General features: G+C 42.6%; 1 protein-coding gene across 1 annotated transcript in view; it reads left to right on the top strand.

Annotated features, from left to right (window-relative positions):
- PCCA (propionyl-CoA carboxylase subunit alpha) overlaps positions 1–27,306 on the top strand; it is a 578,010-nt gene that overhangs the window by 327,632 nt on the left and 223,072 nt on the right. Inside the window, exons 17-18 of the mRNA XM_073670397.1 lie at positions 7,610–7,720; positions 23,744–23,846. Coding sequence (XP_073526498.1) covers positions 7,610–7,720; positions 23,744–23,846 — 214 coding nt within the window. The remainder of the gene's footprint in view (positions 1–7,609; positions 7,721–23,743; positions 23,847–27,306) is intronic.

Here is a 27,306-nt window from a genome sequence, read left to right as displayed (position 1 = left end):
AAAGTCAAAAGTTTACATACATTTCATTAGTATTTGGTACCATTGCCCTTAAACTGAATGACTTGGGTCAAACGTTTGGGATATCCTTCCACAAGCTTCACACAATAGTTTGTTGGAATTTGGGCCCATTCCTCCTGATAAAATTCGTGTAACTGATCCAGGTTTGTAGGTCGCCTTGCTCACATCTGCCTTTTTAGCTTTGCCCATAAATTTTCAATAGGATTGAGATCAGGGCTTTGTGATGGACACTCCAAAACATTAGACTCTCATCCAGACCCGGGTACCGTAGTACCTGTATAAAAAAAAAAAAAGAATTTAAAATAAAAAAATACATTATACTTACCATCTGATGGCCCCCGGTCTCCATAGTGATGCTTCCTGGCTTTCCGGCAGCTTGCGATGGTCTAAAAGGACCTGCCATGACGTCCTTTAGTCATGTGATGGGTCACGCGACCGCTGACGTCTGCTGTCGCGTGACCTGTCACATGACTAAATGACGTCATGGAAGGTCCTTTTACACAACCACGAGACACCAGGGGAGACCGAACGCATCGGATAAGGAGACCGGGGGCCATCGGAGGGTGAGTATAATGTTTTTGTTTTTTTTTACCATTTTTATATATATTTTTTTTAACTAACTTGGTCACACTATATAAAATCCATGCCTGTTGCATGGATTTATATAATGTGACCAAGTTGTCAAGCACTTTCCAAGTGATGCTAAAATCGCTTGGAATGCGCTTGACAACCCGCATGCGGAAATGCCAGTGAAGAACGCTTCACTTCCGCTTCTCTCGGGCAGTAGAAACGCATGTACAATCCGCATGTACAATCCGCATGTACAATCCACATGCGTTTTTTCTGCCAGGGAGATGCAGAAACGCTCAGGAAAAATCCGGAGCATTTCAGCATCGTGGGCATATAGCCTAAGGGGTGCGGTTTTTAGAGTGGTGTCACTTTTGGATATTTTCTGTTATAAAGGCTCCTCAAAGTCACTTCAAATATGATGTGGTCCCTTTAAAAAAATGGTTTTGTAAATTTTATTGTTAAAATGAGAAATCTCTGGTCAACTTTTAACCCTCATAACTTCCTAATAAAAAACATTTTGTTCCAAAAATTGTGCTGATGTAAAGTAGACATGTGGGAAATGTTATGTATTAACTATTTTGTGTGACATATCTCTCTGATTAAGGGCATAAAAATTAAAAGTTTGAAAATTGCAAAATTATCAAAATTTTCACAAAATTTCCGATTTTTTTCCACAAATAAACGTAGGCCATATCGAACAAATTTTACCACTATCATGAAGCACAATATGTCACGATAAAACAATCTCAGAATCAGTGGGATCCGTTGAAGTGTTCCAGAAAACTAAAGTGACACTGGTCAGAATTGTAAAATTTGGATTGTTCATTAAGGTCAAAATTTGCTCCTTCACTAAGGGGTGGTCCAGTACTTAATATGTCCTTTCTAAATATCTATCTTTACACCGTAACCACTTTTATAAGTAGCTTTACTGTATAATCCCCTACATTTCTCTCTATCTTGCAAATCCTTAAATGTGTTCTTTTTTTTACTGTATTAACTGTTATTTTCCATTTGAAAGGAGTCTCAAACAGGATGTCACAGAAGGCTGGGGCCGCACTCACTTTGCTGCAGCATCTGTTGCCCCTCCTGGAGCAGGACGCCATCTGGGGGCAGCACTGCAGTTATTTACTACGCGTTCTTGCATTGCCACCCTCTTTAAGATATCCTGAATCCATGGTGATAAATTCTGCAGGAGACAAATAAGACATTGTCAGGGAATGGAGATAGAAATAGTGAGTGACACCAGCGCTGTTCCACAGCTTCTAGCACTGCACTCAAACAAATTGTCATCAAGGGGCGACGCTGGTGTCACTCACTGGTTCTATCACTGCCCCCTGATGACGATTCATTTGAGGGCGGTGTTAGAAGCTGTGTAGCTATGCTGGTGTCACTCACTGCTCCTATCTTTGCTACCTGACAATAACTTATTTCACAGATAGAAGCAGAGAGCGGGCGCTGCGCTCTCCTCTACAACAACTTCTATCACCATGATCCAGTACATCTTCAGAGGACTGCGATAAATGAAACTGTAGTAAGTAACTTCAGCGCTGCCCCCTGATGACGGCCTGTTCTAGACACTGCAGAGAAGTGAGGGCATCCTGTTTGAGACTCCTCTCTAACGATGCATCACAGGAAATACAGTAAAAGAAAACAACACATTTTGGGATTATCTAGATAGGGAAAAGTGTAGGTTATTTTATCTCTGCATAATTATTAAAGTGGTTAGGTGTTAAAATGTTACTTCTAAATATCTATCTTAGGTGCTGAATCACTCCTTGTAATACACACAAATTTGTTACCATCTATGGAATGAGTTGGACTTACCAACTAATTAGTCAGATTTAATCATTGATATTGCTTGTTTGCCAATCTTTCAGTGAGTTGGCAGTCTGTCTTGTATTGATCAAGACAAATTTGTATCCGTTTTTCAGAGTGAAAGAAGTGTCTCATAAGTAGAGAAAAAGCATATGTACAATATAACATGTATTAAAAAGTTTCTTGTATTCGCTAGTACTTTTGATTTACTGAAAATGTTATGTAAGGACAGTGACTATATTAGGTTCCAATACCCATAATATAGCTGTCACCTCTCCGGACTACCACATACACACAACACTAGGCCAAGCGTGTCAGGTTTCAGTAAGAATCTAGAAAGCTGTTGACAGTATCTCAATATATTCGTCTTTCAACTGTTAGAAAGCAAGATGAATTCAAAACATGAGAATGAATCCAAAGGGAATGGAGATGTTGGTGCACAAGTTTAAAAGTTAGACTATATTGTAACACATGGGTTACTAAGGAATCAATCATTTTGTAGCAGATGCGTGTTTTATGTCACTTTTAGCTTGGAAATAGCACTTTAGCCATTAGATGTGTGCAATCCCAAAGCAATCTACAGTTAGAACGTGCTGGATTTTTCATTACTTTAGCAGTGGATATCTTCTGTTCTCAGAATACCTGTTGAGCCATATTTTAGGCAGATTTAGCTATCTTTCCACACATTTATTCCTGTTAAGAAATATTTTTAATCCAGTGTTATCAGTTTCACATAATTGCACACTGTTATCTGATGGTAGCATATACCCAACACATAACTATATTTACAAGCCACCCCAAAAATTTTACGTTTGCAATATTTACTGATTTTGCAGATGTTTAATGTGGTAGATTTTGTTTTTAATCTGAAAATAATAAAAGTATGATTGGGTGCACCAAAAACCTATTGCCGTAATTGTTGAGAAGAAATAATTTTTGTTTCTGCGGAACATTGAAACTTAGTTGCAAAGACGATATAATCCCCTCTTGACCATGACACGTACTTTTGTATTTTCCTACCTTTTTTAGAACAGCCATAATAGCAAGCATAACTGTAGGAGTGCTTGTTTTTTTGTTAAACGGGATATAGTTTTAAATTAGAGCATTCATTGTCCCATATACCGTAATGTGCTGGAAAATGGGAACAAAATAAATAAATCCCCTCAATTCAAAAAAAGTTTGAATTTTGCTTTGGGTGGTGTTCATTATGCGACAAAATGATTTGTAACTTCCACTGTACCAATTTTATAGTGTGTTGTTTTTTTCATTTTACTGCTGTTCAAAAATTCTTGATAAATCTTTACAATCTGACCTGTATGCGTAGTTCTCTAGTAGACAATTCCAGGTCCCATAAAGTTTCATAGAGCTATAGTACTGTGTCAACGTTTTACGCAGGTGTGGAAAAAATGCTGCAACCTAAAAATGCTTTCATACATAAAAGGGTTAATAAAAAAAACTATCATTTAACAAAATTCACAGTGAATGAACAAAAGAGAAATGTAAATCAGATCAATATTTGTTGCGACCATTTTTTGCATTTAGAACCACATCGAAACATCAATTTGGGGTACACTTGCAAATAGTATTTGAAAGAACTCAGGGAGGGAGGTTCCAAACATCTAGAAGAATGAACTACAGATCTTTTGTGGATGAAGGCTTTCTCAATTCCTTCTGTCTCTGCATGTAATTCCAAACAGACTCGATGGCAGGCTGACACTTCATGTAATGCAGTCACTGAGGCATGTGCAATTTATTCTGGAAAAGGACAACAGCTCCTTACATACAGCCTATGTTATGAATTATCTTTAGTGTAAAGAAGAACAAATTCCTGGAAATTATATGGCCTTAAGCTCAATATCGTGTCTATATGGGATTACATGAAGAGACAGAAGGATTTGCGTAAGCCTACATCCTCGGAAGATCTGTAGTTAGTTCTCCAAGATGCTTAGAACAACCTCCCTGCAGAGTTTCATGAAAAACTGTTTGCAAGTGTACCTTGGGAAATTAATGCTTTCATGCTGTTTGGAAGACAGAGTGGTCACACAAAACTTCTGATTTGATTTAGATTTTTATTTCCTTCATTCACTTAGTTTATTTTTATCAATTAACAAAATGCTATTAAAACTTCTATTTTTGAAAGCATTTTCAGTTTGTAACATTTTTTTGCACACCAGCGTAAAACTTCTGTACAGTATTGTAAGTTTGTTTTCCCTGCTTTTCTGCAACAGGTATTTTATATCCAGTAAGTGGAACTGTTAAAGAGCTCAGTCTCTTGTTAAATTTCTGGCCCCCTTCAACCAGTACTGTGATCTAAGTGCTTTTATAGAAATGGGTCTATGGGAGAACATTTCTCTTTATGGAGAGTGCCAAGCTGGCATAAGGAGACTTACAGGCCACGCAATGCTCTTCTGAAACTTTAAATATGCAAATAAACTCTTCAGAGTGTAAGCTCTAGTTAGTGGGGGATTCGATGTACCAATCCTAAAAATCAATATTGACCCTTTAACGAGCCTTGCCACATGACTAAGGATAAGAAGTCAAACTAAACACTCAATTTACAGATGTTTTTCTGGGTATTTGCCCCAAATTACTGCAAATCTGGAGATCTGATTTGGCTGTGTGAGTGGTTTAAGGGGTAATGTTTTTTTCTTGTGTAGAGCGCCAAGCCGACATAAGGAGATTTATAGGCATTGCAATGTTTCTGGTAACTTGAATATGCAAGTGGCTTCTTTAGAAAGTAAGAGTACTTGAACCCTACTGCCACCTATTAGAGATAGCAATCATAAAAGTCAATATTGACCCTTTTATGAGCCTTCCTACATGACTTGGGATAAGTCAAATTAGATCTCTTGTTTTGCACCGATGAGGGGGCAAACATCCTCCAAAAAAATGGGTCTACAAATGAAGTGTTTGGTTTGGCTTCTTATGCTAAGTGATGAGGCCAGGCTTGTTAGCGGCATGATATTGATTACTACATCCAATAGGTGACGCCAGAGTTCAAGTCCACTTTCTCTCTGAAGAGGCATTTGTGCACTGGTAAAAATGAAAATACATGGTTTAAAAATGTTTTTCCTCTGCATTTTCCCAAATATGTATATATATTTTATATATAAATTTGGCAGCTGCATTTTCTACGCATAGTTATACAGATCAGATTGCCTCAATATTAGTTTCATTTGAGATTATCAGCATGATTATTAGGGTCATAGTTTTCACTCTTGTCTAGACCATTTCCCACCAAAATGTCTAGGTCAGCCTTGCAGCCAGAGGTTAAGGAAAAAAATGTACTATTGAAAAGTATAGTCCCATTTAATCTAAACTTTCTATGAAATATGGATATCTTACTGCCCTCTGTTTGATCCTTTGAGTGTGTGGTGGTCATGTCTGGCTAATGTTTTGGTAGCAGCAGGTAGCCTGAACAAGCTGTTCTAGGTTCCTTCTTTATGTAGAGTAGCAGTAATTCACACACAGATGGAGGACCTTATGAACCTTCACAAAGGTCATGATCCATCTGAGATCTAAGACGCTGCTTTTTGTGTGAACTGATGGTGCACTGATTCTTAAATGGAGAAATTAGTTACTATATAAATACATATTGCATTACAGACACATAATTCTTACGAGATGATCTAAAAGCCATTCAAATGTACATTATACCTCTTTGCTCTTAAATTCAAGAAATGACCCACTCATAAAGACATGATTAATTGTATTTGATCTACAGTTTTAGTATAAACATATCTGCTTCCTTTAGCACATGGTTTGGAATGAATTATAAATTCTTAGCATCTTTTGATTTAAAACCATTTGGGTAGTCAGGTGAAGGGAGGAAGATGCCAGTCATCGATCATCATCTCCTGTGGATCCCGAGAATGGTTTGTAAAGGAAAGAATGAGTAGTCTTGCTATTTTTTTTGTAATGAAATGGGTGTACTCTAGGGTCCCTTTCATGTCACTGCCATACATAATAACTATAAATACCTTACTTTTCGAAATCCTGCTGTAATCTTATCTGCTTTCCTGGTCACATGATGCCTAGCTAAGATTCCCCACTTTGTGATGTCATGTCAAAATTTCCTCGAGTTCCTACCTCTAGAACTGTCCTTTGGGTATGGCTCCAATCAGCAGAGCTCACATCGCTACTGTGCATGCTGTCCCTGCAGACCCATGGCAGAATCAATATTGTTTAAACTGGTATGCTACTTCAACCAGTCGAGGACTAGGACCAGTCAAGGACCACACCATTCCCTCCCCTGCCCCCTTCCTGACTTTTTTGTGGAGAGGAGGGGTGGTACATGCTTTTAATGGCTCTAAAAAAAATCTCATTTGGGCTTATGTTCCTTTTTTTTGTCTGATCCTGGGGACAAATGTAAAGACAATATAAAGAAAAACAGGAAATTCATGTCTATTTTTTTCTAACTAGGGTTGATATATTGGCTCCAATTAAAGGGAAAATTCCACCTCTTACCTGCATAGCAGAGCTGACTGGGTCTGCTATGACCAGTAGCTCCTGCTCCCTCCCTACACCCAATGATCATATAATTGCTGGGTCCGGAGGAGGAAGCGCTGATGCTGCTTCCAATACTGTATACACAGCGCGTATTTAGAGCTGTACATACATCGGTGAAGAAGGCAAAGATGGTAATAAACTAGCAGCTTACTCTGCATTGTTGTTATAGAACGTGAGTGCAGAGGAAAGTGCGGACCGCCCAAATTATTAAATTTGATGGGCTGTCCAGAACTGGTTAAATGCCAGAGAGTCAGTAATTGGCTCCCAGAAATGAGAACTGCTGCATACCACATACTGTGGTTCCCAGAATTAAGTGCTAAGGTGCGAATACTACATGCTACCCTTAGCATCTTGGCACCTTGGAACTGAAACCCATGACTTTCATACCATGATTCAGTTAGTTCAGTGTTCCCCAACTCTGGTCCTCAAGAGCCACCAACAGGTCATGTTTTCAGGATTTCCTTAGTATTGCACAGGTGAAAGTTCCATCCCCTGGACAGGCAAGAATTCCATCACCTGTGTAATACTAAGGAAATCCTGAAAACATGATTTGTTGGTGGCTCTTGAGGACCGGAGTTGAGGAACCCTGAGTTAGTGTATAACTGGAAGTCATGTCATTGAACATTTTTAGGCCACATTGTACTTTTCCGTTTCTTATAATACCACAAACTTTTTGTATATGTTTGATGTTTTTCAGGTGTGACTCACAATATTCCTTTACTTCGGGAAGTTATCACTCACCCTCGTTTCATTAAAGGAGAGATCACTACTAAATTTCTCCCTGAGGTTTATCCCGATGGATTTAAAGGTTTGTTTTGTACATTGCAGATTTCTTAATTAGTGACTTACATTACTGATTTTGCCATTCCCTCAGATCTTTTAAACTTTATTGTGATGCATTACACTTTACATGTGATAAGTGGATCATCTACAGTTTAATATTACCTACTACATGAGATTTGACAATTGTTTAATAGAAAAATGATTCTGTTTTTAATACTCTTGAAAAAGAAACCTGTGTTGTGATTGGTCGCTATGGGCTATGAATGCAGTTTTCCTTTTATATAGTTTTTATCAATCTCCACTATGTACCATATGTTCCAGGTAGTAGTACTAGTTGATGTAATTTTATGCCTACCTTTTTTTTTTTATTAATAGGTGAAGAAAAATTCTTTGCATCAAGTGACCATTCTTATTCATAGCTATATTAAAGTAGTTTAATCACAGCTGCTCAATCAATTGAAAAATATTAAATATTTATTTACAATTCAATTTTTTTTGTTACTGCATGTGATATTTATTATATTCTGGGTTTTTTTTTCTATGTGAAGCCACATACGGTACTTTAACCAATTTTTGGTATTATAAGTGTAGTCTTCATTGTGCCCTGTTGATAACCTAAGCAATAGATATGCCATAAGTAGGACATGCTGGTTATTGACTTGGATGATGTAAATGATGACCTCTCAGGAAAGTAGTTCTCTTCCCTGGTGCTAGTGACTGAAGATCTCTTATTCAAGAATAGGGAGAGATAAGTTCCTGGAAGATAAGTAGAAAGGAGCCGATAGTTAAGCCCCCGTCTCACATAGCGAGATCGCTGTTGTGTCACGGTTTTGGTGACGCAACAGCGACCTCACCAGCGATGTCGCTATGTGTGACACTTTGCAGCGATCATGACCCTGCTGTGAGGTCGCTGATCGCTGCAAAGTGTCCTGGACCATTTTTTGGTCGTTGGCCTCCCGCTGGCCAGCACACATCGCTGTGTGTGACCAGCGGGACCAACGATCAGGCTGGTATCCATGGTAAACAGCGGGTTACTAGGGGCACGCGCGCACTTAATAACCCGCTGTTTACCATGGATACCACTCTGCTACGGTGCGCGGGAGGTTACCGTTCACCTTAGCAGAGTCGTATACATGATAAACATCGGGTTACTAAGTGCGCGTGTGCACCTAGTAACCCGATGTTTATCATGGATACGACTCTGCTAAGGTGAACGGTAGCCTCCCGCGCACCGTAGCAGAGTGGTATCCATGGTAAACAGCGGGTTACTAGGGGCACACGCGCACTTAGTAACCCGCTGTTTATCATGGTTACGAGCCTGCTCCTGCTTCAGCAGCAAGCTGGTAACCGGGAGCAGGACATCGTGGAAAGATCCTTTCCACGATGTCGCTGCTCCCCTGATCGTTGGTGAGCCTGCCTGTTTGACAGCTCACCAGCGATGTATTAGCGACGCAGCAATGATCCCTGACAGGTCGTATCATTGTCGGGATCGCTGCTGCATCGCTTAGTGTGACGGGGCCTTAAGGATGCAGCTCCGCAAGCCCAGCAAATAATACTGGCCTTGATCTTGAGTATAATATGTCATAAACCTGGTAGTATTTATAAGCATGTACTCTGTGCTGAATGTCTCTTGAGATAAGAGTAGATATTGATCACCTATCCTTATTTGTTAATAGCAGCTTTGTGCGGCTCTAATGCCTGGCACCCCCTCCTACCCCAACCAAATCAGCTATTTTTTAGCACCTGCAGGTGTAAAACATGTATAGAGCTAGAACAGCACAGCTCCATTCACTGTTTAGGTGCCATTCTCGAGTTCTACGGCTCAACTCCTATTGAAGTTAATAGAAGCTAAGCTGCAACAGGCACTATATGGTGTATGGAGATGTGCTGTGTCAGCTCTGTACACTGTTACATCCAGCTTCTGAAGCTACATACACTGGGTATCAAACACCCACCAGTTAGAAAGTTCTGAGTTTGTGACAATTCATTTGTTCTGAAATGCCACCGAATACATAGATCAAAGAAGTCTTAGAATTGATTGAATAATGATGACCCATGCATGGGGCTTTTCTGCTCTGTACTGCACTGCGGATGACAGCTCATTTCACACTATGGAAATTGTCCATTTTTGACAAATCCCTAATCCACTATATTATTTTACTATAAAGCCAGCGTTAATTGGAACAACAGTGTGTGTGTAATTTATTATAACATACAGTACTCACTGTTCAATGTTATTTAAATAAAAACAAAAATCTTGAAAGGGAAAAAAATCTTGTCCTCTAGCTTGGAAAGCATCGCCAAACCAGGGATTGAAGCTTGAAGAGGGCAATTTGCATATTCCAGGTGCCTTCTGGGAAAAGCGAAGAGTCTCCTTCAGCTAGAAGATCGTTGGGTACAGCCGGGACCAGCTGCTTGGAAAGCATCGCCAAACCAGGGATTGAAGCTTGAAGAGGGCAATTTGCATATTCCAGGTGCCTTCTGGGAAAAGCGAAGAGTCTCCTTCAGCTAGAAGATCGTTGGGTACAGCCGGGACCAGCTGCTTGGAAAGCATCGCCAAACCAGGGATTGAAGCTTGAAGAGGGCAATTTGCATATTCCAGGTGCCTTCTGGGAAAAGCGAAGAGTCTCCTTCAGCTAGAAGATCGTTGGGTACAGCCGGGACCAGCTGCTTGGAAAGCATCGCCAAACCAGGGATTGAAGCTTGAAGAGGGCAATTTGCATATTCCAGGTGCCTTCTGGGAAAAGCGAAGAGTCTCCTTCAGCTAGAAGATCGTTGGGTACAGCCGGGACCAGCTGCTTGGAAAGCATCGCCAAACCAGGGATTGAAGCTTGAAGAGGGCAATTTGCATATTCCAGGTGCCTTCTGGGAAAAGCGAAGAGTCTCCTTCAGCTAGAAGATCGTTGGGTACAGCCGGGACCAGCTGCTTGGAAAGCATCGCCAAACCAGGGATTGAAGCTTGAAGAGGGCAATTTGCATATTCCAGGTGCCTTCTGGGAAAAGCGAAGAGTCTCCTTCAGCTAGAAGATCGTTGGGTACAGCCGGGACCAGCTGCTTGGAAAGCATCGCCAAACCGCGCGCCTGACGGCGCGCGAATTTGTTTCTCCTAGGGTATCACAAGAAAGAAGACAGACATCAAGTCAGCAGGGACGAGGAGCAGCATGGCAGATGTGACAACCTACATGGTGAGCTGCAACATGTGCTACATGTTCACAGATCGACCAGAAGCTGAAACCAACTTCACCTGCCAGAAGTGTAGACTACTGGCTCTTTTAGAAGAAAAGGTGCGGGGACTGGAAGAAAGAATTGCGACATTAAAACTCATCAAGGAAAATGAAGACTTCCTGGATAGAACAGAAGCGTCACTACTGGGCACAGAAAGTGAAGGAAGCGTCAGAGAACCTCCAGAGGCAGACAAGTGGAGGCAAGTGACCAAAAGAAGCAAGAAGACCATGGAGACACCACCAACCACACAACTGAGAAACAGATTCCAAGGACTTGTGGAGGACGAAGATGGCACACCTAAGGATGAGGAACTACCAGCAAGCAAAAAAGAAAAGAGCACCCAGAAACACCCAGAAGCGACAAGAAAAAGGACAGCCAAGAAGGGAAGAAGAGTGGTGGTGGTGGGAGACTCACTACTGAGAGGAACAGAAGCAGCTATCTGCAGACCGGATATAACCGCAAGAGAAGTATGCTGCCTCCCAGGGGCGAAGATCAAGGATGTTACCGATAGGATACCAAAGCTCATCAGTCCCAAGGATGTCCACCCATTTCTTCTGATACATGTTGGCACCAATGACACGGCAAAGAAGGACCTACCGACAATCTGCAAGGACTTTGAAGCATTGGGGAAGAAAGTAAAAGAACTGGATGCGCAGGTAGTTTTTTCTTCTATCCTTCCAGTAGACGGGCATGGCGTCAGGAGATGGAACAGGATCCTTGATGTGAACAGCTGGCTGAGACGATGGTGCAGACAACAAGGATTTGGATTCCTGGACCACGGTGTGAATTACCTCTATGATGGACTCCTTGCCAGAGACGGACTACACCTCAACAAACCCGGGAAACATACATTCGCCAGGAGACTCGCAACACTCATCAGGAGGGCGTTAAACTAGAAGAAGAGGGGATGGGAAGAAAAACGCCGGACACGAACATGCAACCAGAGGACATACTAATGAAAGATATGAAGTGCGACAAAGAAGGTCCAAGACAAGATACTTGGAAGGAAGGTAAGAAAATTTCTAATACAATCCACAGGGAGAAGATTGGAACAAAACAAAATCGTGTAAACTGCGTGCTAGCAAATGCCAGGAGCCTGACAAACAAGATGGATGAACTGGAAGCAGAAATATCTACAGGTAACTATGACATAGTGGGAATAACCGAGACATGGTTGGATGAAAGCTATGACTGGGCAGTTAACTTACAGGGTTACAGTCTGTTTAGAAGGGATCGAAGAAATCGGAAAGGGGGTGGAGTCTGTCTATATGTAAAGACGTGTCTAAAGCCTACAATACGGGAGGATGTATGGGAGGGAAATGAGGAGGTCGAGTCCTTATGGGTGGAGATACATGGGGCAAAAAACAATAATAAAATTATCATAGGAGTCTGTTATAAACCACCAAATATAGCAGAAGCCACGGAAAGTCTATTAATGAGACAAATAGACGAAGTAGCAAAAAATAACGAGGTGATTATTATGGGGGACTTCAACTACCCCGATATAGACTGGGAAACCGAAAGCTGTAGATCTCAGAAAGGAAACAGGTTTCTGTCAATTATCAAAGACAATTATTTGTCACAACTTGTGCAGGAACCAACTAGAGGGACGGCCCTTTTAGACTTAATATTAACTAACAGGCCAGACAGAATAACTGAGGTGCAGGTTGGGGGGCACCTGGGAAATAGTGACCACAACATTATACAATTCCACATGTGCTTCAGTAGGGTGCCCAGCAAGGGAGTCACAAAAACACCGAACTTCAGGAGGGCAAAGTTTGATCAGCTAAGAGATGCCCTTCACCTTATAGACTGGGATAGTATCTTCAGTAATAGGAGCACGGATAGAAAATGGGAAATTTTCAAAACAGTCCTACATAGTCACTGTAGAAGGTACATACCTTATGGGAATAAAAGGGCTAGGAATAGGAGGAAGCCAATGTGGCTAAATAAGGAAGTCAAGAGGGCAATGAAAAACAAAAAAAGGGCTTTCGGTAAACTTAAACAAGAAGGCAGCGAGGAAGCGCTAATAACTTATAGGGAAAAAAACAAAATCTGTAAGAAACAAATAAGAATAGCAAAAGAGGAGACAGAGAGACTAATTGCCAAAGAAAGTAAAACGAATCCCAAACTGTTCTTTAACTATATAAACAGTAAAAGGATTAAAACTGATGGAGTTGGCCCATTGAAAAATAACCTGGGTAAAATCATAGAGGGCGATGAGGGTAAAGCAAACCTACTCAATAGCTTCTTCTCCACTGTTTTCACAAAAGAAAACAATTTATCGGAGGAAATGCAAAGTAATAAAGTAAACCCTCCGCTAAATATCACCCACCTAACCCAGGAGGAAGTTCAGAAACGCCTAAATAATATCAAAATAGACAAGTCACCAGGCCCAGATGGCATACACCCCCGGGTACTAAAAGAATTAAGTAATGTGATAGACAGACCGCTGTATCTTATATTCAAGCACTCTTTATGGACAGGGACTGCCCCACTAGACTGGCGCCAAGCAAATGTGGTACCAATATTCAAAAAGGGGTCTAAAAGTGACCCTGGGAACTATAGACCAGTCAGCTTAACGTCTGTTGTGGGTAAATTGTTTGAAGGATTTCTTAGAGATGCTATTGTAGAATATCTTAATGATAATAACTGTCTAACTCCATATCAACATGGATTCATGAGAGATCGCTCCTGCCAAACAAACCTGATCGCCTTCTACGAGGAGGTGAGCTCTCAGCTGGACCGGGGAGAGTCAGTGGATGTTGTATACCTTGACTTCTCCAAAGCGTTTGATACCGTGCCACACAAAAGGTTGGTATATAAAATGAGAATGCTTGGTCTGGGGGATAATGTGTGTAAGTGGGTAAATAGCTGGCTGAGTGATAGAAAGCAGAGGGTGGTTATCAATGGAGTAAGCTCAGGGTGTGTCAGGGTTACTAGCGGGGTGCCTCAAGGGTCTGTCTTGGGCCCTATATTATTTAATATATTTATTAATGATCTAGTGGAAGGGTTGCATAGTAAAATAGCAATATTTGCAGATGATACTAAACTTTGTAAAGTAGTTAACACAGATGAGGATAGGGCACAGCTACAGGAGGATTTAGATAAATTGGGGAGTTGGGCCAAAAAATGGCAAATGGGGTTCAATGCCGATAAATGTAAAGTCATGCACATGGGAAAGAAAAACAGCAGTCACCCATACATATTAAATGGGAAACCGTTGGGGAAATCTGACATGGAGAAGGACCTGGGCGTCTTGGTTAATAGCAAATTAAATTGGAGTGCCCAGTGTCAGGCAGCAGCTGCGAAGGCAAATAGAGTCATGGCATGCATCAGAAGAGGAATAGGGGCATATGATGAGAACATTGTTCTTCCTCTGTATAAAGCGCTGGTAAGGCCGCACTTAGAATATTGTGCACAGTTCTGGGCTCCGGTGCTCAGGAAAGACATATTGGAGCTAGAGAGGGTACAAAGGAGGGCGACTAAGGTAATAAAGGGAATGGAGGGACTAGAATACCCAGAGAGGTTGTCAAAATTAGGCCTATTTACGTTGGAAAAGAGAAGGCTTAGGGGAGACCTCATAAACATGTATAAATACATCAGGGGGCAGTACAGAGATCTCTCCCATGACCTGTTTATACCAAGGATGGTGACAAAGACGAGGGGGCACACTATGCGTCTGGAGGAAAGGAGGTTCCTGCACCAGCATAGAAGGGGATTCTTTACGGTCAGAGCCGTGAGACTCTGGAACTCTCTGGGAGAGGAAGTGGTGATGTCCAACTCACTTAATGAGTTCAAGAGAGGCCTGGACGCCTTTCTTGAGAACAATAAAATTACATCTTATGCTTAGTGATAGTTAATTAATCCAGATTGGTGTCGGGAAGTGAATTTTTTCCTCAATGATGTCAATTGGCCTATACCGCATGTTTTTTTTTTTTTTTTTGTTTTGTTTTGTTTTTTTTTGCGTTCCCCTGGATCAACGCTGCGGAATAGCTGCAGTGCACAAGAAATAGGCTGAACTGGATGGACGCTTGTCTTTTTTCGGCCTTATAAACTATGTAACTATATGTAACTATGTAACTATGTAGCTTTAAAGTTTATCATGTGGCATTTTTTTGCACAAAGTAAGCTATTGATTATAGTGAACTTTCCTAATATTAATTTCAAGGGACATGGAAGGAACCAGAGGTCATTGATTTCGGCATTCCTTTCCTGACCTTCTTCTGTGTGTAGAGCCTACCACAACCACATGCCTGTTCTTGGTTTATGTATACTGTACAAGGTGCCATTGAGGCGCCAATGCATTAAGTAAAAGCAGCAGCTTTCTTGTTTGATTTTTGTGCTGAGCTGTATACTTAACTATTTTACCCATCTACCTGTATGTTACAGTACAGATTTGATCAACAATTGTATTTGAAGATTTTTCTTTACATAATTGAATCCAAACTGTTAAGTAACTCTGTGTTAACAAAGTTGGAAACCTCTCATAAATTTAATGTATAACAATTATGGTTACACTAGCCAAATATGTATTACCCAGTTGGGCAGTCATAAATATGACTGGTATAAAATAGCAACTGAAGACTACCTCTACAGAAAGATGTACAAACACAAAGTTACTCATGAAATGTTATGCTCAGTGAAGGGCACAGATGAAATGGGTGACACGAGAATAATGTTTAAAGGGAATGTCATCAGAAAATGAACTATTGTTTATATCAGGTTTTTGTGTTACATTTATTTTTTTAGTTTGCCAATGTTTTTTCTACATATCATGATCTTTATTTTAAAAATGTAGTAGTCTTTAATTAGAATTTTAACACTGACCACTGGAACCATATTAGACTCATACTTCCTGTCCTTTCATGAGGAGTTTGCAGTAGTTTCCTTGTCATCAGAGGCAGGATTGCAATGACTGACAACACCTCTTATACACAGCTGATAGCACAGGATCCACCAATCACCATAGGCAATGTCACAGCTGACCCTGCTAGCCCTCCCATCACAATGACCTTTGCACTTGATCATTAGATGCTTCAGCACAAAAGATAGGGTCTCAGTCTGTTTATTGCAGTTAATGTACATATAGTTTTCCTAAAACAGGGAATATAAGTATGAAAAAGACCCAGTGGCCAATATGAAAATTGTACGATTTCGGTTTTTCTATTTTCTCTAATCCCCCCCCCCCCCCCCACGATAGCACCAACAGGAGTTTGCCTCCCCATCCTAATTAGGGACAGGAAATTAGAGGTTAAATAGCCCTCCCCTTCCCTCTAACCCCAGTGTTTTTCCTGTCACTAAGGGATGAAGAGGTTTCCTTCTGGTGAGGCGGTGGCCGGCAATCAGCTTCCCCAAAAATCAGTACCTTCCAGCCGGGCAGCCGTGAATCGATTGCCCTGTGCCTACCTTCCATGTCAGCTGCTCCTGCCTCCCGGCGGGACCGCACCATCCTCCAGCGCTCATGCAATGCTAGAGAAGATATTGGCTGGGGGCCTCCCGTAGCTCCCCAGCCAGTTGCGATGTCTCCCCCTCTCCCTGCGCGCAACGCTCTCCTCCGGTGTATAGCCGGCCGCATGGAGAGCGCACAGGAAGTGACGCTGGTCTATTCAATGGCCGCGTCGTCACTTCCGGTTGCGTTCCAGGGTGGAACGCACCGCCATTTTGGCGGAAAATTTGAAATGTAAAAAAACAAAAACGCAATAATCAGGATTGGAGGACCTGACATTAGGAGAGGAAGGGCCTCATCCTATTGGATGAGGACAGCGCTGGATCTCTGTTCCTGTATAAAAGGACCCTGATGGAAGACACCATAAGGTAGGACTGAGGTTCTTAAGATGGATTTGTCTGCCCCTAAAGCTGCATCTGCAGAGCCCAGCGCAAACCCTGGCCCAGTGAGTATGTCTGGTAAGGGTAAGTCCGTCTCAGTGCAGGATCCGTTCTTATGTCTTCCTCTTATTATTTTAGGGTGACAAGGATCCTGCACCGAAATCAAAAGAAAAACCCGCAAGTCGCAGATGTGCCATTTGCAATAAGAAACTCACACCCACCCACAAAAAGGCCCTATGTCAGCTGTGTACGGAGAAGATTGTCCGTGAGGAACAAACATCGCTAATGGATGAAGTCAAGGGAATGGTGCGCCAGGAGATCCAGTCGTCCTCAGCCACCTTCTCACAATCTTTTTCGGGGGGGGGGGGTCCCTCAGTATGAAAAAATAGGAAGAACGCACCAGAAAATTCCTCAGACTCTGAGGCAGAAAATTCAGCCCAGGAGGAATGAATAGACGAAGGTGAGGTCACTCCAGACATCAGTGCTCATGAGGAGTATAGGAAATTCTTCTTCTCCTCTGATGACATGGAGGAATTTTTACTTGCCATCAGAAACTCAATGGGCGTGGAAGAAGTAAAAACGCCACGTACGGTCCAAGACGAGATGTTTGGGGGATTGAGATCAAGGAAGAGAATGGTGTTTCCCACTCATGACAACATCCAGAATTTAATTCTGGATGAATGGGAATTTCCAGAAAGAAGACTGAACATCCCATCTGACCTAAAGGATCGCTTTCCCTTAGATGAAAACATCTCTAAATGCTGGACAGAAATTCCTAAAGTCCACATTCAGATGGCCAGTGTAGCAAAAAAGACTACCCTACCCTTTGAAGACTAATCTCAGCTTAAGGATCCACTTGATCGTAAGATGGACAGTTTACTGAGAAAGTCATGGGAGACATCAGCTGCCCTAAGAACAAACGTCGCCTCCACCTGTGTCACAAGAACCCTGTTACGCTGGTTACATCAGTTAGAAGATCATATCCAGAGCGGTACTTCCAGAGAAGATCTTCTGGCCTCTCTACCCCTCTTACAGAAGGCAGCGGGATTCCTGGCGGACACCTCCACGGAATCTCTCCAGATTGCAGCAAGAACTTCGGTTCTCTCCAATACCGCAAGAAGGGCTCTATGGTTAAAGATGTGGAGTGGTGACATCCTTTCTAAATCCAAGTTATGCTCCATACCTTTCAAAGGGAGTATGTGTTTGGTCCAGCGCTGGACAATTTATTGGAGAAAGTGTCCAATAAAAAGAAATCTCTTCCAGAACCAAAAACACCCAAAAAGAGGCCATTTCGTCCCCTTCAAACATCCGTCATACAGAGGAAAGGGTAAATCTGGTCGCTGGAGTTACCCAAAAGGGGGTAGAGGTAAAAACATTTTTCAGTCCCAATGTTCTGATAGGCAATGATGCCAGACAAGTAGGGGGCAGAATCTCAGGATTCTTCAGGCAATGAGGGAAGATAACATCAAAGCACAAGATCCTAGACTGGGTTAGGTCAGGAATAAAAATAGAATTTTCCTCCTTTCCTCCTCAGAGACTGGAAATAACATCTCTCCCATCAGCAAAACTCCAGAAAGTTCTAAATCAGAGCTTCAGAAAATGCCATCTTCAGCAGTAATTACTCCCGTGCCAGAAGCCGAGCAGGGCAAGGGACATTACTCAAGATTGTTCCTGGTGAAAAAAACAAACGGAACCCATCGGGTTATTATCAACCTGAGGCGGCTGAATCAATATATTCTTTATCAAAGATTCAAAATGGAGTCTGTAAAATCCACGGTTCCTCTGATCGGTAAAAACTGTCATGGCTACCATAGACCTAAAAGATGCATATTACCATGTGCCCATCCACCCAGATTACCAGCGTTATCTAAGATTTGCTGTCTCTCTGAATCAGACCGTATGCCATTTTCAGTTCAGGGTCCTTCCCTTCGGCATCTCCTCAGCACCCCTTACCTTTACAAAAATCATGGCGGAAGTAGTTGCATTTATCAGGGAAGAAAATATCTACATCATCCCTTATCTGGACGATTTCCTGGTCACTGCTCCTTCTTCCTTTCTCAGAGACCAACTTCAATCAGTCGTACAGATCCTGGGATCCTTGGGCTGGATCGTAAATCGAGAGAAGTCAGACCTTACCCCATCAACTCAAAAGGTCTTCTTAGGAATTCTCTTGGATTCTCAAAACCAGAGGTCCTTACTGCCAGCGTCCAAACGGTTAAATGTAAGATCAAGGATCCAGATACTAAAGAGCCAAAAGATGGTATCCATAAGGTTTGCCATGTCGGTCCGGGGGTCGATGACTGCATGCATTCAGGCGGTCCCCTGGGCTCAGGCTCATACAAGAATCCTTCAGAACTTATCCTTTCTCGCTGAGACAAGTCTCCAGGGATGCTCAACTCAAAAATATCTCTTCCCCCACCATGTGAAGGTATCTCTCAACTGGTGGCTCAACCCAGGAAATTTGATCAAGGGGATTGCTTGGATTCCGCACCCGATCTCTTCTCTAACAGACGCCAGCAAAAGAGGTTGGGGAGCAGTCACATCCCAGAAGACCTTCCAGGGCATCTGGCCCAAAGAGATGGATGGCCAATCCTTGAATTCCAAAGAACTAAAAGAAGTAGAGGAGGTCCTGAAGGCAGCAGGTCCTATTCTCCAGGGAACACACGTCAAGATTTATTCATACAACATGACAACGGTGGCCCATCTTCGTCATCAGGGCAGTACAAGGTTTAAAAGCCTATGAGAAGTCTCTGCAAGAATTTTTCTCTGGGCAGAGCATCCTCTCCTGTCTCGATCAGCCCTTCATCTAAAAGGCGCTGACAATATTCAGGCAAACTTCCTAAGCAGGACAGAAATAAATCCAGGAGAATGGAGCCTCAGTTCAAGGATGTTTCAGCTAATAACCAGGAAATGGGGACTCCCAGACATAGACCGGTTTGCAAATCGACAGAATACAAAGGTAAATCGATATTTCTCCATAGACCACAGGGAGAATCATGCAAAGGTAGATGCATTTTCTCACCCATGGAGCTTCAGGTTGGCCTACGCATTCCCTCCAATTCCATTACTGCCGAGGACCTTGCAAAAAATCAGAGTGGACAAGGTCAAAACCATTCTTATCGCCCCTCTATGGCGAAGAGAAGTTGGTTTGGGGCTCTGAACCTTCTAAACCCAGAAGGCCCTCTTATCCTGCCACCAGATCACTATCTACTCCATCAAGGTCCGATATTTCATCAGGCTCCCCACAGTTTATGCCTGGCAGCCTGGTTTCTGAGGCCTTAATCCTGAAAGCAAAAGGGCTCTCGGATGTTATAATAAACACACTGCAGAAAAGCAAGAAACCGGTCACTAATGCCATCTATTTAAAAATATGGAAGACCTTCTCTACGTGGAATGGTTCTACTCCTATTGATCCCTTTCGCCCTGATATTGCCAGAATACTGGATTTTTTAGAGGACGGTCTATCTAAAGGGCTAAAACCCAGCACCTTGAAAGTCCAGATTTCTGCTCTAAGTTCATTCTTTGACCAATACCTGGCTGACCACCGGTAGATAAAGAGGTTCATAACAGCAGCCTCTAGAATATGCCCGAGAAGGCCCATCGTGGTTCCTACCTGGGACCTAAATATAGTTCTAAAGGGTCTAACTATCCCTCCCTTTGAACCTATGACCCAAACTCGGATGGACAAATTATCATGGAAGGCAGCTCTGTTAGTAGCAATAACAACAGCAAGAAGAGTTGGCGAGATCCAGGCCCTTTCCATCAGGAAACCTTACCTGAGAATCCTAGATGACAGAATAATCTTCCGCCTAGACCCTTCTTTCCTTCCAACGTTATCATCCCATTTTCACATGTCCCAGGAGATAATTCTCCCATCGTTTTGTCAAAATCCCAGAGACAACAGAAAATCCGAATTCCATTCTCTAGATGTCAGAAGAATCATCCTTTACTATCTGCAACAGACGGAGCCTTGGAGGAAGGATCAGAATCTTTTTGTCCAATACTGGGGACCAAACAAAGGGAAGAAAGCCTCCAAGAGTTCTCTAGCTAACTGGATTAAAAAAGCAATCACAGAGGCGCATAAAAGTCAAGATCTGCCTCCTCCAGTGTTGCTAAAAGCTCATTCCACCAGAGCCATGTCCGCCTCATGGGCTGAAAGGGCCAGCGCTTCCATCGAGCAGATCTGCAAAGCTAATACTTGGTCCTCGGTGCATACCTTTACCAAGCATTACAGATTAGATTTGATGTCTGTAAAAGATTTAGCCTTTGGCAGAAAAGTTCTGCAGGCTATAGTCCCTCCCTAACGATTTTCTTTGGTATTACTCCTGTTGGTGCTGTCGTGGAGGGGATTAGAGCAAATAGAATTAAACTTACCGGTAATTCGGTTTCTAAGATCCTCCACGACAGCACGGGTAATTCCCCCCACCCCCCCCATAAAAACTCTATGTTCATTTAAATTCCTTGGTGTTAATAAATATTTCAAGCATTCATACTGTGTGGTCCTTGGAAAAACACTGAGGTTAGAGGGAAGGGGAGGGCTATTTAACCTCTTGTTTCCTGTCCCTAATTAGGATGGGGAGGCAACCTCCTGTTGGTGCTGTCGTGGAGGGTCTTAGAAACCAAATTACTTGTAAGTCTAATTCTATTTTTTGTTTTTAATGAAGACCATCGTATATACAGTGGCTTGCGAAAGTTTGTCACCCCCCTGTTTTTTGTGTTTTGTTACCTTACAACCTGGAGTTTTACTGTTTCTTATTTTAGGTTTTGCATCAGTTCATGTAAAGAACATGCCTACAACTGTAAACATTTGGTTTTCTTTTTATTGTGAAGCAAACCACAAATAGGACAAAATAACTGAAAACTTCAGTGTGCATGACTATTCACCCCCCTAAAGTCAGTACTTTTTGTAGAGCCTCCTTTTTTGGCAATTACAGCTGCAAGTCACTTTGGATAAGTCTCTATGAGCTTTCCACTGGAATTTTTGCCCATTCCTCAAGGCAAAACTGCTCCAGGTCCTTGAAGATTGCTGTTCACCAAAGGAAACATCTAACTTGACGTCTGACCACAGATTCTCAATTGGATTAAGGTCTGGGCTTTGACTAGACCACTCCAAAACATTTGCATGTTTCCCCTTCAACCACTAGAGTGTTGCTTTAGCAGTATGCTTTGGGTCATTGTCTTGTTGGAAGGTGAACCTCCATCCCAGTCTCAAATCACTGACAGACTGAAACAGATTTTATTCAAGAATATCCCTGTATTTTGCACCATCCATTTTCCCCTTGACTCGGAACATTTTACCTGTCCCTGCTGCCGAAAAACATCCCCACAGTGAAACATAGTGGCAACACATGGTGTTCTTGGGGTGATGAGCTGTGTTGGTTTGGCGCCAGACATAGCATTTACCTTGGTGGCCAAAAAGTTACATTTCAGTTTTCATCTGACCACAGCACCTTCCTCCATAAATTTGGGGAGTCTCCAAATGTCTTAAAATTTTTGTGTGTAAGTAATGTTTTTTTTTCTGCCCACTCTTCCATAAAGGCCACCTCTATGCAATGTATAGCTTATTGTGGTTGTATGGACAGATACTCCAGTCTTTGCTTGGGATCTCTTCAGCTCCTTCAGGGTTACCTTTTGGTCTCTGTGCTGCCTCTCTGATTAATGCCCTCCTTCCCCGGGCAGAGAGTTTTGGTAGGTGATGCTCTCTTGGCAGGGTTTGTTGTGGTACCATGTTCTTTCTATTTGATGATAATGGATTTGATGGTGCTCCAGGAGATCATCAGAGATTGGGATATTTTTTATAACCCAACCCTAACTTGTACTTTTCAACAACTTTGTCCCTGACTTGTTTAGAGATCTCCTTGGTCTTCATGGTGTTTGGTTAGTGGCGCCTCTTTCTTAATGGTGTTGCAGCCTCTGTGGCCTTTCAGAAAAGGTGTGTATATACTGACAGGTCATGTGACACTTAGATTCCACACAGGTGGACTTCCTTTCACTGAGCATGTGACTTGATGATAATTTCTCGCACCAGAAATTTTTATGGGCTTCATGGCAAAAGCTGTGAACACATATGCACTTGCCAATGTTTAGTTATTTGATCCCAAAAATTTAATTTATGCTTATATTTTTCTCACTTCACCAACTTAGACTATTTAGTGCTGATGCATCACACACAAATCGGATTACAAAAATGTTTAAACACAGGTTGTAATGTAACAAAATAGGTAAAAATCCAAGGGGGTGAATACTTTTGCAAGCCTCTGTATGAAGAAAAAACATTGACAAAAAATATTTAAAAAATTAGTTTAACACTAAAACCTGATATAAGCAATATGTCATTGTCTGATGACACTTTTTCTTTAAAGGGGTTGTCTGGAACTAAACTCCTGGTGATTTGTCTGTAGGATAGGTCATCATCATAATATTGTGAGGGTCTGACACCCAGAACCTCCGCTGATCATCTGATATCTGCTCTGGCAGGGACAGGATTTCCGTAATCTATGGAGCAGAACACGACTGTCCCAAACATTGTATACAGTACTCTGCAGTGCCCACTACTAACGTACTGGATGTAGTTTTGGAATTCCGCTACATTCATAGTGTTTATTTGGCCTTTTCTGAAGCAGATATCAACTAATTGGTACATATAGTTACAGATAAATCATCAATAATTTAGTCCTTATCAAACCCCTCTAACGTGGAACGTCTGCAGTTTTAACAAGTGCTCCACCTATATAGCTATTAGATGTGGCTCTTGTTTATTAGAACACCCACTCCACCCTACCACAAAAAAAATCAATGTGACCTAATAGGGTATTTCAAAGTAGGGGTGTGGTGACTGAGGCTACCCCTTTTCTTCAAGTTCAAAATGAACAAAGAAAAAGATGCATATCAAATCCAGAGAAATGTTTTTGTATGAAATGTAATGTGTATTCCTTCTTTAAAGTTTTCCTGTATGTCTTTTTATTTTGTAATCCTTGAGTTTCCTCCATAACAGGACACAGTTTGACATCTCAAGAAAGAAATGACCTCCTTGTTACAACAGCCTCGCTATATGTCGCTTCACAGACCAGATCACATCACTTTCTAAATAACACAAGGTTGGTTTTTAAACATTTGAGAACACAAAATCTAAAAATGTCTAAATGTATTATCATCATACCACTAAGATGAATTGTGTAAATGTGAAACTATCCACTATTCTTTCAGAAGCCCGTACACATTCAAAGACAAAGGGAATATTGCTCAGGTAGCAGAGATTAGGAAATATTTTACAGAATTTATTCACTGCATGATATTAATCTTCTGTCTTCTTCTATCCTTTTTCTCTGTAAATATTCCATGTATGAAACCATATAGATGAATGAAAGTTGCTTACACTAAAGGGCATGATGGGCATGATAATTAGTTTGAGGTTAGACTACGCAGTTCTCTTGTTGCAAATGTCTATCATAGAGCATGTTAATGCTACTTGATGGCTGAAAACAGTTGTGAAGCTCAGTTCAGAAAACAAGTTTATACAAAATGTGTGATTAGTAGTGTTGAGCGATACCTTCCGATATCGGGAAATATCGGATCGGATTGGATCGGACAGATACCCAAAAAGTATCGGATATCGCCGATTCCGATACCGGAAACCAATGCAAGTCAATGGGACAGAAATATCGGAATGAAAATAAACCCTTTCTTTACTTGTAGGTTAATTCTACATGAAGGAAAACAACTAAGAATAATGTAGAATGTATTGGGGGAGGTGGGGGAGACAATAAAGGCATAGAGGTTTAGCCCAATCAAATGGAATAGCAGGAATTAATATTTTTTTTAAGACGTTCTGAGTTACGGAAATATTGACTATGTTAAGTATTTTTATATTTTGTCAGATATTTATGTTTCACTACTTCCATGCTCTTCACCTTCTTTTTTACTTCTCCCACACTTTCTCCTTCATCATCCTCAGCATCTTTTTCATCCACTTCTTCTTCACCTTCTTCATCTTCTTCTTAACCTTCTTCGTATTATTCTTTTTTTTTCATTCTTCATATTCTACTTCTTCATCTTCTTCATATTCTTCTTCTTCATCATATTCTTATTTGTGACAGGCATTCCTGTAGTTGTTATCTATAAAAGGTTGGACATTACACCTTTCGTTCTGCCCGTCACAAAAGATTTACAACAGGATTTGTCCGCGTTCAGTTTGGCCTGCAGCAGCAGGTCTTTTCCAGGGGCACCACGAGGAGGAACGGACTCACCCCCATACACTGCTTAGTCATCTTCTGCTTATAATTTAGATATTATCTTTTGCTCTGATTTTTAGTCTTATGCTTAATGTTCTTCCGCTTTTTGTTCTGCAGCTTCTTGTATTTCTGCTTCTTGGTTTTCTGTCTCTTGTTCTTCTGTATCTTGGTGCTTGTCTTCTCTTCTTTGTCCTCTTGGTCAACTTCTTCAGGGTCATCTTCTTGGTCTTCTTCGGGGTCGTCGTCTTCGGGGGTCCTCGTCTTCGGGGTCCTCGTCTTCTTCTGGTTGGTCTTCTGGGTCCTCGTCTTCGGGGTCCTCGTCTTCTTCGGGGTGGTCTTCAGGGTCCTCGTCTTCTTCGGGGTGGTCTTCAGGGTCCTCGTCTTCTTCGGGGTGGTCTTCAGGGTCCTCGTCTTCTTTGGGATGGTCTTCAGGGTCGTCGTCTTCGGGGTCTTCGTCTTCTTAGGGTTGGTCTTCAGGATCCTCGTCTTCAGGGTCCTCGTCAGGGAGATCCAGAGTGATTACCAAGAACCATTTCAAAAAGCTTGAACTTGGAAATGTAGCAGAAGGTACAAGAAAGCAGAGGAACTACCGAGGACCAGCTGACGGTACTGGAACCCGGATGGGTAGCAGAAGGTACAAGAGCCAATGGAACTGCCGAAGACCAGATGACGGTACTGGAACTCGGTTACTAAGCAGGAGGTACCTGTGCCAGAAAGCACTACCAAGGACCAGCAGACGTTGGTGGAACTTGGATACCGAGAAGGAGGCACCTAATCCAAAGGCACTGCCGAGAACCAGCTGACGGTACTGGAACCCGGATGGGTAGCAGAAGGTACCCATGTAAAAAAAAGTTCAAGGCCGCGAGCCGGCCGCAGTTACCAAAACCCACAGTCCTACAGGGGGTGCTTGTCCTATTGGCACTATGGAACCAGCCTTCATTGCCAGATCCCGCAGCCCACATAGGAGTCACCTAAACTGCAGGCACCATAGAGTCTGCTAACCCGAACGCGACAGGACAACGCATTGGAGGCAAAGTGACGTTGACACTACCCGGAAACAGCTGGCGTGCTGGAACCAGGCTGGGCAGGAGGGAGTACCCGTGACAAAGACACTGCCGAGAACCAGCTGACGGTACTGGAACCCGGATGGGTAGTAGAAGGTACAAGAGCCAATGGAACTGCCGAAGACCAGCTGACGGTACTGGAACTCGGTTACTAAGCAGGAGGTACCTGTGGCAGAAAGCACTACCAAGGACCAGCAGACGTTGGTGGAACTTGGATACCGAGAAGGAGGCACCTAATCCAAAGGCACTGCCGAGAACCAGCTGACGGTACTGGAACCCGGATGGGTAGCAGAAGGTACCCATGTAAAAAAAAGTTCAAGGCCGCGAGCCGGCCGCAGTTACCAAAACCCACAGTCCTACAGGGGGTGCTTGTCCTATTGGCACTATGGAACCAGCCTTCATTGCTAGATCCCGCAGCCCACATAGGAGTCACCTAAACTGCGGGCAACATAGTCGGCTAACCCGACCGCAACACGACAGGACAACGCATTGGAGGCAAAGTGATGTTGACACTACCCGGAAACAGCTGGCGTCCTGGAACGAGGCTGGGCAGGAGGGAGTACCCGTGCCAAAGTCACTGTCGAGAACCAGCTGACGGTACTGGAACCCGGATGGGTAGTAGAAGGTACAAGAGCAAATGGAACTACCGAGGACCAGCTGACGGTACTGGAACCCGGATGGGTAGTAGAAGGTACAAGAGCCAATGGAACTGCCGAAGACCAGCTGACGGTACTGGAACTCTGTTACTAAGCAGGAGGTACCTGTGCCAGAAAGCACTACCAAGAACCAGCAGACGTTGGTGGAACTTGGATACCGAGAAGGAGGCACCTAATCCAAAGGCACTGCCGAGAACCAGCTGACGGTACTGGAACCCGGATGGGTAGTAGAAGGTACAAGAGCAAATGGAACTACCGAGAACCAGCTGGCGGTGCTGGAACCCAGGGTAAATACTAAAAACAGAGTGGAGCCAGAGGTGTAATTGGAGCAAGTTTTAAATCAGTAGTACAGTGGATGTGGACAAAGCAGGAGAAATTGCCGTCCGCACAGCAGGGGAACAGCTGACGTTACTGAACCCCAATAACACGGCAGCAAGTGTTGACTGTGCAGACGGCACTTCTGAGCAGCAACTAGCGGTATTGGAGCCCAGGGTAAATACTAAAGACAGAGGAGCCAGAGGTGTATTTGGAGGAGGTTTTAAATCAGTAGTACAGTGGATGTGGACAAAGCAGGAGAAATTGCCGTCCGCACAGCAGGGGAACAGC

The sequence above is a fragment of the Phyllobates terribilis genome, unplaced genomic scaffold, assembly GCF_046119375.1.
Source record: "Phyllobates terribilis strain yellow unplaced genomic scaffold, ASM4611937v1 Scaffold_2__4_contigs__length_985480577, whole genome shotgun sequence".
NCBI lineage: Eukaryota > Metazoa > Chordata > Amphibia > Anura > Dendrobatidae > Phyllobates > Phyllobates terribilis.
This window is presented reverse-complemented; position numbering and strand designations above follow the sequence as displayed.